Genomic DNA, 13,606 nt, shown 5'->3' on the forward strand with positions numbered 1-13,606 from the left:
CAAGTCCTGACTTGGCCTTAACTGAGAAGAAAGAAATAGGAAATTTTGATCTGATTTCAACTGGCAGCACAGGATTAGCTCTCCATTGCTGTTCGTGGTTTTTCTGAATTCTCAAATCTTTTCAGAAATGAAGCAAGCGACATGCTATCCCTCTTGAAGAGTTCACTTTGCTAATGAATACATACATTTCTCAACTTTCTGTGAACTGTTCCACAAGCTTTTTGGCAGACTAAACTACACAGCAAAGATAAAACTTTGAAGAATTACTTGAAAGTAGATTAACCTACTCATGCATGCCATATTTGTGACTGCCTTATTATTTTATTCCTCTTGACCATCATTAGAAGGACTAAAAGCTCTCAGGAGGAATAGTGATATATTTTACTCCATTAATATTCTAATGTATTTAGAACCTCTCAGCATCAGTGTTCCTTTGTCACTGAATGTATTTCTCACCACGCCCAGGTTACTGGATTGCAGAATTAGAAAGGTGCTACACCTTTCTGCAGAAAGTTGATGCTTGAGCTATTGGGGTTTTTTAAACCTCAATGACTAAATTATCTACAGTTTCCACACTTCTTCAAGCACTTGCAGGTTGTGCTTCAGGTTCAATTCACGATGCATATCAGAATGAGTCCACTTTGACCTGACATCCAGCTCTCTAAGATGATGCTTTCTGTACCCAGCAAGGGACAATTCTGTTTCCAACCCAAAACTCCCGAGCCCACGCTCAGCAGAGGGCATCCTTACACTTCACTAGCTGCAGGAGCTGGGGACTTTCAAAGCCTAATTCCTGGAAATTTTTCTTCTTCCAATAAACATTTCAGACTGATGATTAAAATGGAGGTGGGGAGGGGGGGAACAGAAGCTACTATGAACCCTGAGGGCAAAAGGGTCTTTGATCACTCTGAGGGCAAATTAGTTAATTTATCATGATCCAATTTTAATTATGTGCAGTATTAATATACCCAAGGTGAAAGAATTAGAGATGCTCTATCAGATTATCAAAAGAGTAGGCCTTCTCTCTGCCAACACAGAAATATTTTAATTGAGCTCTAAAACTGCATGCAAAACTGCTTCCACAGGCAGGCTATGCCACAGCCCAGTATATCTCATTACCAGGAAGTTTATCTAATATTTAACCCAAATTTTCACACTTTTGTAGCCTGATCTAATTACTGTGATCTATATTGGCATGTATCATTCAAAATAATTCCTCAGAAGTTCCTGGTGCTAACAAGAAAGGAAATGCTTCTATTCCTGTAGCTCCAGGAATTCTGCTCCAGCCCTGTGAAGACTCCTGGTAAACCATCAGGACACTCATTACACCACTGGCTTTTGTAACTAACTGTGAGCACAACAGAATATTTTGTAACCCAAAACCCAAACCTCTCAGGACAAGCTGGATTGTAAATTCCAAGCTGTGGTAAAGCAGAATGAACCAGGAGATTGGTTGTGCCTTCAAATGCCCCAAAACTTCCCCAATGAGGCTTTAAAGTACCCTGGAAGATGAGAGTGGTGAAGCACCAGCCCCACTTCCCTGGCCCACTCAGTATCCCCGTGCTGCCTGGAGCCCTGGCAGTCAGGAAGAGCCTCATTCCTGGGCATTCCTGAGAGCACCAGCTGGAAGAACCCACTGCAGGTGCAGCTCCAGCTATGCATGAGCTTGGGGGTCTCTCAGAACCTGTGGATTATTGATGCTCCAACTCCAAACCACTCCTTGCTCGAGCCAGGCTGACCCAAAGGGCTGTAAGATGAGAACAACCTTGAAAAAAAAAGTTTGTCCAGCTCCAGTGTACACAGCCACCTCCACGGATCCTGGTGCCTTTTCAAACCATGGAATTTGCAGTCACTGAGCTTCTTGCTTTTGCTTCTGCCCGGGCTGTGAGAGGGAGTTACTGTAGTACCACGTCCCGTGAGGGACAGGGAAAGGATAAGCTGGCTAATGTGTGTAAAGGCGATTAGAGGCTGACATGAAGTTGTAACACAATCACAAACAAGCACACTCATTAGCTCTTGTCAAACTTTGAGTGCCTACTTTTGATACAGATTTTATACCTGAGCCCACGTGACTCACTCTGGCCCCCATCCACAACAGATTTCATCTCCTGATTGCATTTAATGTTCCACAACTGACTATTGTACAGGCTCCAGGAAGGTATTTTCTGTGCCAAGAGTATTCTGGGTATTTATATTGAGAACTTCATAAAATCTTTTGTCTGTGCTGAATTAGAGACCCCCGCTGAGGCAATGCTTGTTGAGGCAAGCTAAATTACATGATTTGCTTTTGTGCTGTGAAATACTTGTATTATCTTAAATGTCACGAGCCTGATGCAGTATCAAGTCACAGGATTTGTAATTTTCTAAAAGCAATTTTTTTCTAAATGTTTATTGCAGGAAGACACTTTTCTTTCTATTTTCCTTCTGTCTAATTTCAGAGATGAGTTTTCTAAGACAACTCAAATAAACAGCCTTTCAATCAGTCAAGTGCACTGTCCTGACAGTGAACTTCACTAGAAATGTATTTTTCTTGTGAATTGAAGAGATTTCATACTGGAGCAGATAGTTGGCTTTCTCTAATTCGTTATCTTTAATGTATTATGTCAAACAGAATTACCACCAACTGTACTTCCTGGTGGGGTTAAAGATATAGAATAACAAACTGAAGGGCAAAATTTGCCTCCTGAGAGATGCTCATGCCTCTTTGGAAAGCCAAGTGGAAAAGACATTAAAATGTATTTTAAAAAGAGTATCCCACTTTGCATAACAAATAAGAAATTCCTCATTTCTATTTAGCTTAGTATTCTATACAGCTATGGGTTGCTTCCTTTCCTTTTCCTACCAATTTTAGATCAGATAATTACATTGTGAGGAGAAATGTGATCTGGGAAGTGATAGAAGCAGTGATTGCGTTTAAGCTTTTATTTTTTTAACCTGCCTGCACCTGTCCTATCCATCCTGATCAAATCTGAAACAAACAAATTTAGCAAAATTTTGCTTATTTTCTGTTTTTCTTTCTCTGAGATTACATAATGTAACTGTCTTGCCAATAAAAACCATAAGAATGAGCAATTTTGAATGGATGCAAAAGGTGGGAGAAGAGGGAAAGAAGGAAAAGAAAAGCCTAGAAAGAGCAAGCCTGGTGGGCAATATGGGCTCCTGCCAAGGCTGCCTCTGCAGACGACAGGATTTTTAAATCTGCCTCCCAAATTATCCCAAGGCACTCAGGACAAAGATTCCTCAAATGTGATGGATATCAGCTGCATCCAACATTTAGTGAAACTATACTTTAGAAAAGACATCTGAGTTTTGCTGTGTGTCCCATTGTCTCATGGACCTGGAGGCACTGGAACATCTAAGGTGAAATCTAGTTAAGCAGGAGACTGTTTTGAGAGACTAAAAACATTTTTCTATTTAAGAACAAGCAAATTATTATAAAATAGTTATTGCAAAATGATGGGTATAAACAGCCACAGTAGTGATTTTCTTATGCAATATGCCAAAAGAAATAGGAACTTAAAAAGTAGCATATCCTCTGCTGTTCCTTAAAATACCATCTGTAATGCCTTAATTTCCTAAAATAAAGCCACGGTGAATTAAATGGGTTATACGTGTCTATTAGGGGGATTATATATTGTAATCACAATTACAGGTCTTAAAATAAAGCTGTTTCTAATCCCTCCAAAAGATGCTTAATAATGATTAGATTACTGAGGGACTGATTAAGGGAAGATAGTAGCTTTAGAAGCAGCCACAGTGAGCAAATTATGTAATCCAAACACGGTTTGGAAAACAGAAGCACTTTCCAATTTAAAGAGATCTTAAAAGTGAGTCAATGCCAGAATGCCCTTCCTTTTCAGTTAGGCTTCCTCCTTAAAGAAAAATGATGAAAAAAAAAAAAAAAAAGAACAAAAAGATAAATAAGAGACTTTCAAGTTTTTTCAGCATAGTAGCTTATGTACCAGAGTAACCCTAAACAGGTTCATAAAGAATCACAGAACCACAGGCTGGTTTGGGTTGGAAGGGACCTTAAAACTCATCCAGTGCCACCCCCTGCCATGGGCAGGGACACCTTCCACTGCCCCAGGTTGCTCCAAGCCCCTCCAACCTGGCCTTGGACACTTCCAGGAGAAAGACTTAGTTAAGCCCATGTCTTGATTTGACATATGGTGGTAAGGACAAAAGCAGGTGAATTTCCCAATGTTACCTCACAGCTCCACCTGAACAGCCCTAAGAGGAGAAAACAGATTTGGAGATTCTCTTCTCTTGCTGCTCTGGAATCACATTCCATTTATGCCAGTAATCCACATTGACCTCATTTAAAATGAAGATTTGTAAGTCTAAAAGAGAGGAGGACTCATCTGCCTCTTCTAGGAATAAACCAACTAAAGGACATTGATCTGAAATGGAAAGAAAATATTAAGTATAATCTTTCATTTTTCTCTTTTTGAACTATGGTATGGAGTTTGCATTGTGGCAGATAATAAGACAAAGCAGGACAAATGGGAAACCCTCTGGAGTCAGTGGCAATGCTCTTCTTGACATTCATAAAATGAAGACTTGGCCCAAGGCCTTTGAATCTGATTGTGAGATACAATTGCAATAAGAATGGCTGAACAGGGAAAAAGCTCCAAAATATTTAAATTTGCTGCCACAGAAGACAGGAAATGATAGTTCCCTTTCAGTGACATGCTGAAGGAACTGTATTTTAACAACATGCAGAAAAGAAGGAGGTTAAACTGTCCAGAGAAAGACCTCATTTAGGGGAAAAAAAGTATTTTTAGCTACCCTACTGCCTTCTGAAAGAACAGCTTGTTTGTTCTGTACTACCCCAGAACTACTTGCTTATGTTAACAGAGCAATGTTGGTAATGGAGCAGCAAATGAGTTCAACACTTTGCTGCAAATAAACTCAGCTGAGTTTCAAATGAAAAGAGTCACTGGGAGGAGAGGCAATTTCTTTAACTTCTAATAAACTTGCATTTTATGTGAATCTTGGGGTTGTGGTAACTCGCTGGATCTTTAATATTGATTCCCATAGTACAGTTTTCAGCTTTGTCTAATGAGAAAACTTAGTTTTATCTGTTCCTTTATATATAGAGTCACAATTACACAAAGGTGCAGCTGGAAGCACAGAACACACATCCCTTCCAGCCTCTCCATTCCTGCACACTCCCCTACAAACACAGAGGTCACAGGACACATTCCTGGCCAGGTGTGCAGTGAACCAGGCACATACAGAGCAGCATATCTTAGGCAAAGGCAGGACTGCACTCTAAGATACCAAGCATTAAGTGATTAACATTATATTCGTTGTTTGAGTTTTATTGTAGTTCTTGTGACTGTCAATTTGACAAACTGATGGTGAGGACAACGTCTTTGTCCTCACAGTGCACATGGGAAAGGACCCCATGACATCTCAAAGAAATCTGAAACCCAAAATATAATCAAGCAAACTGCAGCTGCACAAATCACTAAGGCATGAGGGAGAGCGAGAGCGCTGCAGTGGCACAGCCTGTGGGGAGCTCTGTGTAGGAAACACACCTTGGCTCAAAGGCTCTCTTTCGTTTTTCAGGAGTGCCTGGCAAGCTTGTGGAGAAACAGCGGCTGAACAGGTGCTGAACAGCACCTGACCTCCCTTATACAAACATTCTACAGGAATTAATAAGGATGAGACTATTAAGAGCAGGAATGAGCATTGAATTAAAGTACTGAGCAAAGGGTCAGAAGACAAGAGATTAATTTCTGCCTTTATCATAAAATCCCCATATGAAAATGTGTGGGTCAAAGGGACTTCTCAGGTTGTTTGGATCTTGGCTCAAGCTTAAATTTTCAAACTGTTTACACGCACAAGAACCAACGAGCAGTAACCACTCTAGTCTCTGGAAAAAAAATTACTTAAAATGCGAACATTGAGAACATCTGAAGAGTTCTCCCCTAAACCTCTCCAGCCTTCAGCTAGACCATCTAATTTTCTTTCAGGTGCTTTACTATGGTAAACCAAAATCCATGCAACTTGCATGATAATGGAATAGACAATTCTTCATTAATTATTAATTAATAATATTATATATCTGTTGTATGGCATATTCTCTCTGTATTCTTTGCCTTTGATAAGCTACTGTTTGCCTTCCTTGAGTAAGGTTTACAGTTCTACTATTTTTCATTAGGATGAGCAGCTGAATAGTGTCATTGGTCATTTTTAGCCCTGCTTGTCTGTTTTACAAGTGCAAAATACTGTCCTAGATATATAAATAAACTTCTTATTCTGGCATTTCCAAAAACATTTCCAAACTTTTTCCTTTATTTGAGGAAATTCTAGTAATACATCCATTTTCAAATTTCCCTTTATAACCGTCAAAGCCTGTAAAAATGGCAAACCCAAGCATTTAACTTCTTAGTTTCTTACACTGAATATTAACACAAGTTTAGTGGGTTTTGTTGTATACTTAAATGCCAATTAACATACTTTGGCAGTTAGATTCTGCTCTTTATAATTCTGTAACAGCTGTAAAGCAAGCTCTAGTTCTCTGAAATTGAATTAGCTTTAGAACTTCTAAAATACTCCTCTAAGCACTGAGCATGTGGAACCAAGGAACTAACAGAGGATTTACAAATTAAAACTAGCTGATGATATTCAGGTGTGGTTAATATCATGTAATCAAAACCAAATACAACTTTTTCTCAGTTTGGGACTTAAAAACAGTTTCTAAACCCTGAAATCTTACATAGAATTAAAACACTCATCCTAATGACAATTTTACCCTTGATACAGCCCAATGTTGCTTTGCAGTTTTAGGAAATACATTTATAAAATATCTATTAATCAGCAAACAGCAGATGCTTTCTTTAGATTAATTATTGGCCAAAGAAAAGGGAAGGAGTCTCAAGGAAGAAAGCTGTGCGTGATGTTTGGTTTATAACAGAGAGCAGAAGCCCACGAAAAAGAATCTCTGTGATTTACTAAAGACATTATATTGAAAGGAATAAGCAAGTTCCTTTAAATGAAGGAGCAAATTAACCGATCTTGTTTAGAAAGAACAACATCTCAGAACTGCTTTCAGGCCACCACAGAAGGCTCTACAAAACCAGAAAAACAGCTTTGAAGGGAAACACAGGACACATCCTGTATTTAATAGGGAAATGCCTGATAAAGGGCAGGGAAAAAAAGCCGGGATGTCAGCCCCTTACACCATACATGCCCATTCAGCACATCTCACCCCACCCTTCAGAGTCTGGCACGTGAACTGTGCAGTGTGACAGCAAGGGACAGCCTGGCAGGGGCTGTGTGACAGCAGGGGACAGCCGGACAGGGGCTGTGTGAGAGCAAGGGACAGCCTGGCAGGGGCTGTGTGAGAGCAGGGGACAGCCGGACAGGGGCTGTGTGACAGCAGGGGACAGCCTGGCAGGGGCTGTGTGACAGCAGGGGACAGCCGGACAGGGGCTGTGTGAGAGCAAGGGACAGCCTGGCAGGGGCTGTGTGAGAGCAGGGGACAGCCGGACAGCGGCTGTGTGAGAGCAGGGGACAGGACAGGGGCTGTGTGAGAGCAGGGGACAGGACAGGGGCTCTGTGAGAGCAGGGGACAGTCGCACAGGGGCTGTGTGACAGCAGGGGACAGCCTGGCAGGGGCTGTGTGAGAGCAGGGGACAGCCGGACAGGGGCTGTGTGACAGCAAGGGACAGCCGGACAGGGGCTGTGTGAGAGCAGGGGACAGCCGGACAGGGGCTGTGTGACAGCAAGGGACAGCCGGACAGGGGCTGTGTGAGAGCAGGGGACAGCCAGACAGGGGCTGTGCACAGGACAGCGCGGTCCCAGCACGGACAGTACAAGGTGGCTCTGTCAGCTGCTCCGAGGGGCACACGGGCACAGGGAGCTCCTCTGCCGCTCCTGTGCCCCAGGAGCCCGCAGCAGGCAGCTCTGCTGTGCCCCCACCGAGGCTTTGGGTGGGACTGAGCCTCCCGCCCGGGGGTCCCTGCGTGTCCCGCACGGCTGCAGCTCCCTCTCCTTTGTTGGAGAACACCTGACAGCAGTGACAGCCACAGCCCTTCTGCAGGACAGTGACTCCCGAGGCCGGTGTGTGCAGCCCTCTGCTCTTTCGGACTGTGATCGAAAGCCTTTGCTCACCTCCTTCGTTATCCTTGTTGTCGGCACAGGCGGTTTCCATGGCGACGCTGCATCCCGGCCCCCTCCAGCCGCTCTGGCAGACGCACTGCCAGCTGTTCTGGCCCAGCGTGCATCTCCCGTTGCCATTGCACAGGTCCGGGCAGCCATCTGGGAGGACAAACGGAGAAGGTGAGCCCAGGGCACTCCCACCCTGCTGCGCTCAGGCCGTGCTACTGTGCAGACAAAAAGGCTCGGTCCTGCCACTTGGCAGGAACACTCTCGGTAAAGGAAGGGGACACCCTGGAGAAATGGGGATCTAGCTCAAGCTGAAGGGAGGAAGAGCCCTACCTGCTGTAACACGTTTTAAGAACCCTGTAAAGACTCAGACCTTGAGCTGATAGAAATGACAGTCTGCTTACAGAAGATCTGTCTCTTATTTTTCTCACTGTATGTGCGTGCACACAGGAGGGAGAACACCTTCTTCAACAAGCTCGTCAATGCTCAGAGGACTTTTTGTATTGTGTGTTGCATCATTCTCCAGAATGTCTCTAAACACAAAGTTTAAATAAACAGTTTTGAAAATATTTTCCTTCATTGACAGTAATTTTAGAATACCTACTTATTCAACACTAAGTTTACTTATATTTTGGTGTAACATCTTACACTTTCTGAAAAACTTATTAGAAGAGATAGCCCTCCAAAGATGTATGTTTTGAATTGATTATGAATATGACATGACTTATTGTATAGCAAGAGCCAAATTAGGAACAAAAATATTAATTAGCTAAGCTGCTTACATGTTCTAACAAATGTCCATAGGTGATAGAATACCTCGACTCCTCTTTCTGGGAAGTAAATGAGTCTCAGGAGACACTCTTGTATCTTACTGAATATTCATTATGAAAAAGGGTAAGAAAACCAAACTGCAGCCTTGGTATATACAATCACATCTATCAACACCCAATCCACACAAGCATGAGTATTTGTCTGTGGGGTGACAGAAGATTTGAGGCCTGCAGCAAACCTCTCACAGCACCTCTTCACGAGTCTGAGCAGGAGGAGAAGGCTGTGTTGCCTGACGATGGGTGTGTGTTTTTATAAACCACAGCTCGGAGTTTGTCTCTTCCTGCTCCTCCCAGCTGCCTTGGCTGTAGCCAGGTGTAGCCAGAGAGCAGTTTCTCTGACCCCAGATTCATTCTCACAATGCTGCAGGAGTTTCCCATCCAACAAAGTGATATCCCTGGAACTCACTCAGCTGGTATCACAACAGGTCAAAGACTATTCAGTTCATGGTACACAGAAAGCTGTCAGCAGATAGAAACAAGTCCTATGAGTTTTATTTCAATGTTGTTGTGTATTAAAAAAATAAAATGCTCCTTACACTTAAATTTAGGGTTATTTTGCCACTACGTATTTTAGCTTAAAAAAATTCAGTTACTTTTGCAGCACAGGTAATAGATTTTCAAGACATTTAGTTTATCTCTTTCATTTGTCAGGTTGTTTGAATGACCAAAATGATAATGTTTGAGGGGAGGCATCACAGTATAGGACAAATTATTTGTTTTAAACGAAGAACAAATAGTAATTGTGAATATACACACACGGTTGGTTTTATACTGAGGCACCAAAGAGAATTAAATCACTGAAGCAGTTTGCCTTAGAGCGTATGAGCAAGATGAAAACATGAACAGTAGGGAGCTAGCAAAATCCCTGAAAAGTTTTAAGTGCAGCTGGGGATTAATGGACATGACTTTGCGTTTAGTGTAGAGAGGGAAGGCAGCATCACTGCCATGGACATGGTGTTGCTAGGAAACACTATGCTACCTCCACAGAGCCTATTTAACTGCAGCCTTCCACAGACAGAGCTGGTGTTTGAATAGCATAAATATCAGAAGGAAGGGAATGAACAGCAGTAGACTACAATAGGATCCAAGTACTTGGACAATAATATCTTCCTTAAAAAGATCTATTAAGTTAATGATGAATTAGCTTTGAAACAGCTTTAAGTAATGGACAACTACTTAGGCATTTTGCATGGTTCTGTCTCTGTACATGCCTATGTATAAATACGGATTTCTGCTTTCGCCTTTCTTCAAGCAAATATCTATACAGCATTCTAGTCTGTTAGACCAACCAGAAATCAGAGCTCCATTATGATCTAGTAATAACCAGTTTTCTTCTAAAAAAGGCTTATATTTAGGAATTGCACCTACTATCTCTATTTAACTCTACCTGCCTGTGCATGTGAGCAGGGATTAGTACTGATGAACATCCTCTGCACACACAGGATTTCCACATATCTCATGGGCTTGGTGGCCATCAAGGGGTTTGAGGAGTAGACAAGGTGACAAAGTGCCTGCCTGAGGAGCCTTCAGAGCTTCAACCAAGGCTCAGTGCCACAGCTGGACAGATGGCCTTTGCTGGACACGCTCACTGCAGGAAGCACACCCAGCACTTGGTGCTTTGTCAGAGCCTGCTTTCATGGTGCAGCCACACTCAGCAGTGTGCTGCCTCCTGGCTGGCTGGGGAATTCTCCCAGAGCCAGGCAGTCACAGTGACAGAGAGAAGGGCTATCAGCATCTAATCTCAAGAAGCAATCCAGCGTGGGATGAAGCTCCCAGTGATCGCATGGAAAAGGGCCTTTCGTGCTAAGCAGACAGGTTGCTATTCCTGGTGTGTAGAGAAATTCTCCTCATCTTTTCCATTACAGTATGCTTAATGGAAAATGTCAAGAAGCAAGGTTAAAAAAGAAGAAAGTGCTTGTTTAAAGTGCTAGATTGACAACCTATTTATTCACAGAACAGGCAGAGTACAGGCAACAGCCGTTCAAGTGTCTCACACTTTTCTAGCTGCTGCTAAAGGTGAAACACTAATGCAGCCTCCCTTCTCTCTATCTCCAACTTGCCTGTGGGATTGGAAATTGGGAGCTTTGCTACAAGTACATATGAATTTACAATTAAAATAGCAAGGAAGATTTCAGTACATTTTCCAGTGTTGCATCAGGAATCTGCGATGAGCATATGAGAGACACCAGAGTCAGAATCACTATGAATAGCAAAAACCATAATATGGCCAGTGCTTGGTTCAAAAATGGAGAGTGCTGGATATATTTACATATATATTTATATAAGAGAATACTCCCAGGTTTCACCTACAGTGAAAATATTCTTAGATTAAATTGTAAAATGATTACTTCATTTTTGAACTTGGAAAAATAATTTCCAGTATCTAGGCAGTATATCAAGAATTCTAATCCAATTTTGGATAAATGCTGCACAGAGAGCTTCTTTTCACTCTGGTACTCCCAAACTCCAGGTATACAAATACACATGTCCAGCTTCCCACACATATATAGATCTTCCATTGCATAAACTACTTTAAACTCCACACCAAACATTTTAACTAAACTAAAACATAAAGTCTGCCCAACTAATATGTGGTTTCAGTCAGAATCATCAGAACTCCCACTTATGGTGAGGAAAATCTTTCTGAAAAAAAAGAAAGGGAAAGGGCGGACAGGGAAAGAGAAGTTAGAGAAACCTTGCTCTTTTTAAAGTTTCCAAACTCTGATGGGAGAGGTAGCCTCTGAGTATAACTAAAGGAAAAAAAGAGAATAGGAGAGATGAAGGAAAAAAAAAATCTAAGTGGCATCTCATAAGCACATAGAGAAAAGGATGATGCTTTTAGCCTCTGCTCAAGTTTGTACATGGAAAGACAGAAGTAAATCAAGATCTTGTGTCTTTTGAGTCCTTCTGATCCTATGCTATCAGCCATTTATTCTCCAAACAGCATCTTCCAGCAGAATGGGTTCCTAGCAGCTCTCCCCATTTAGTGCACATGTGGTGCAGCTACAGTCTGGAATACGGTCTCTCATCTTTCCACATTACCTCGTTTCACACATCCTGAACTAAGTCTGCTGGCAGCCACTGGAGCCTTCCCAGTGACTTCAGCTGAGGCTGGACCAGGTGGTCCTGTGGGTGAAGAAGCCCTGCAGTGAAGAGTGTGTTCTACAGCACAGTGTTTTCTCAATCACAGGATGCACACGAGTTTCAAGGGGAACATTTAAATTACATTTCAATCCTCCTCTTCTCATTACAGCTGTTAACTACAGAACTGTAGCAAATAAAAGTAGTCTGGGATATGATGGTACCTAAAGAATTTAGAGAAACGACATAAAAGCAGTAATGACAATAGCCTGTTTAATTTGGATTTTAGAGGATAATCACTGTTTTCATATTTTCTGTTCATTCCTTCAGTGAGCTGCTGGTATGCCTACAGCTATCTAGCAGATAATAAATGAGGTACATAGAATGAGGTACCTAGCAACATTGAAAATAGAATTATGCTTTTTATTTGCTATTGTTATTTTTTAATCCTTCAATTCCAAAGCCTGCAGGGCTTAGTTAAAGCCAAAGAAAGGGCATACAAATAAAAATGACACAGTGTTATTGTAGGCACATGCACAAGTCATTTTCTACAGAGTAATACTTCAACTGAAATAAACTCAAACCCCAAACACATAACTAAACACATGTCAGTGAAATAGAGTGTTGGTTGAGCAAGAGGTGAGGCCCCTTTGAGTGAGTCTGGACAGTTCCAGAACAGGCTGGAGCCATGCAGAGGCACCAGCCCAGGTCTCTGAAGCAGGGTGCTGACACTGATTGACAAATTGCTAACAATGAAGCCAGGCTCTCAGTGCAGCACAAAGCCCAGCGTCGCTGCTCATGCACCACAGCCGAGCTGCTGCTTTCCAGAGGAGCAGGAGCTTCTCTGTGGCACTGAAGTGTTTGTCAGCACAGTGCTCTGCCTGCCTGCCTGCCTTGCTGCTTCTTTTTTTCCTTTTTTTTTTTTGAGAAAATATTTTGTTTAAAACTACTCAACACCCTAAATATCTCTTTAAGCCACACATCAAAAAAAGGAGTAAAGAATAAATATCTACTTGCTGATGTGCTGTGCAGATGAATACATGCCTGAGTTAGAACTACAGACTGGCCCAGATACAAGTTTATTTATTGAACAGGCTGAAAAAAAAAAGAAAGGCCAAAAAGTATGTTTAAAGAGCCCTGAAATCCTCCACTCTACCTCCTGTGCAGACAAACAACCAGTAATTTTAAGTAAGATTCCTTAAATTGCCTGGGATATGTATGTCATAACAGAATTTCCCCCTAAATTCTATCTACTATCTATCCATGCAATTCCAGTCTTTACACATAAAGGCAGGAACTCAGGGAATATCCAGCTTTCCAAAAAAACTAGAGAAATAGGAGAAAAAACCATGTGTGGCTGTTTAGAAGTAAAGCTCACACAAAAGGGAACTGCTGGTATGAAAAAGTGTCAAGAAAAGTCACTTGCATCATTCTGAAGAAAAAGAACAAAAGAGATACAGAGACAAACACAAACTAGAAGAGTGGGAAGCTCGTGTTGCAGTATAGGTCACAAAAATTTGAGATTGAAGAAAACCCCAGGGGTGCAAGACCTTCATGCCTTGTTAACAGGGGACTGC

General features: G+C 42.0%; 1 protein-coding gene across 15 annotated transcripts in view; it reads right to left on the bottom strand.

Moving 5' to 3' along the window:
• Positions 1-13,606, bottom strand: part of TENM2 (teneurin transmembrane protein 2) — a 655,728-nt gene that overhangs the window by 45,511 nt on the left and 596,611 nt on the right. For all 15 annotated transcript variants that reach the window (XM_042025410.1, XM_042025408.1, XM_042025406.1 and 12 more), the window contains one exon: positions 8,125-8,271. In XM_042025410.1, coding sequence (XP_041881344.1) covers positions 8,125-8,271 — 147 coding nt within the window. The remainder of the gene's footprint in view (positions 1-8,124; positions 8,272-13,606) is intronic.

This window comes from Corvus kubaryi, unplaced genomic scaffold (assembly GCF_017639235.1).
Source record: "Corvus kubaryi isolate FWS band 111438036 unplaced genomic scaffold, C.kubaryi_AGA036_p1.0 37270, whole genome shotgun sequence".
Lineage (NCBI taxonomy): Eukaryota > Metazoa > Chordata > Aves > Passeriformes > Corvidae > Corvus > Corvus kubaryi.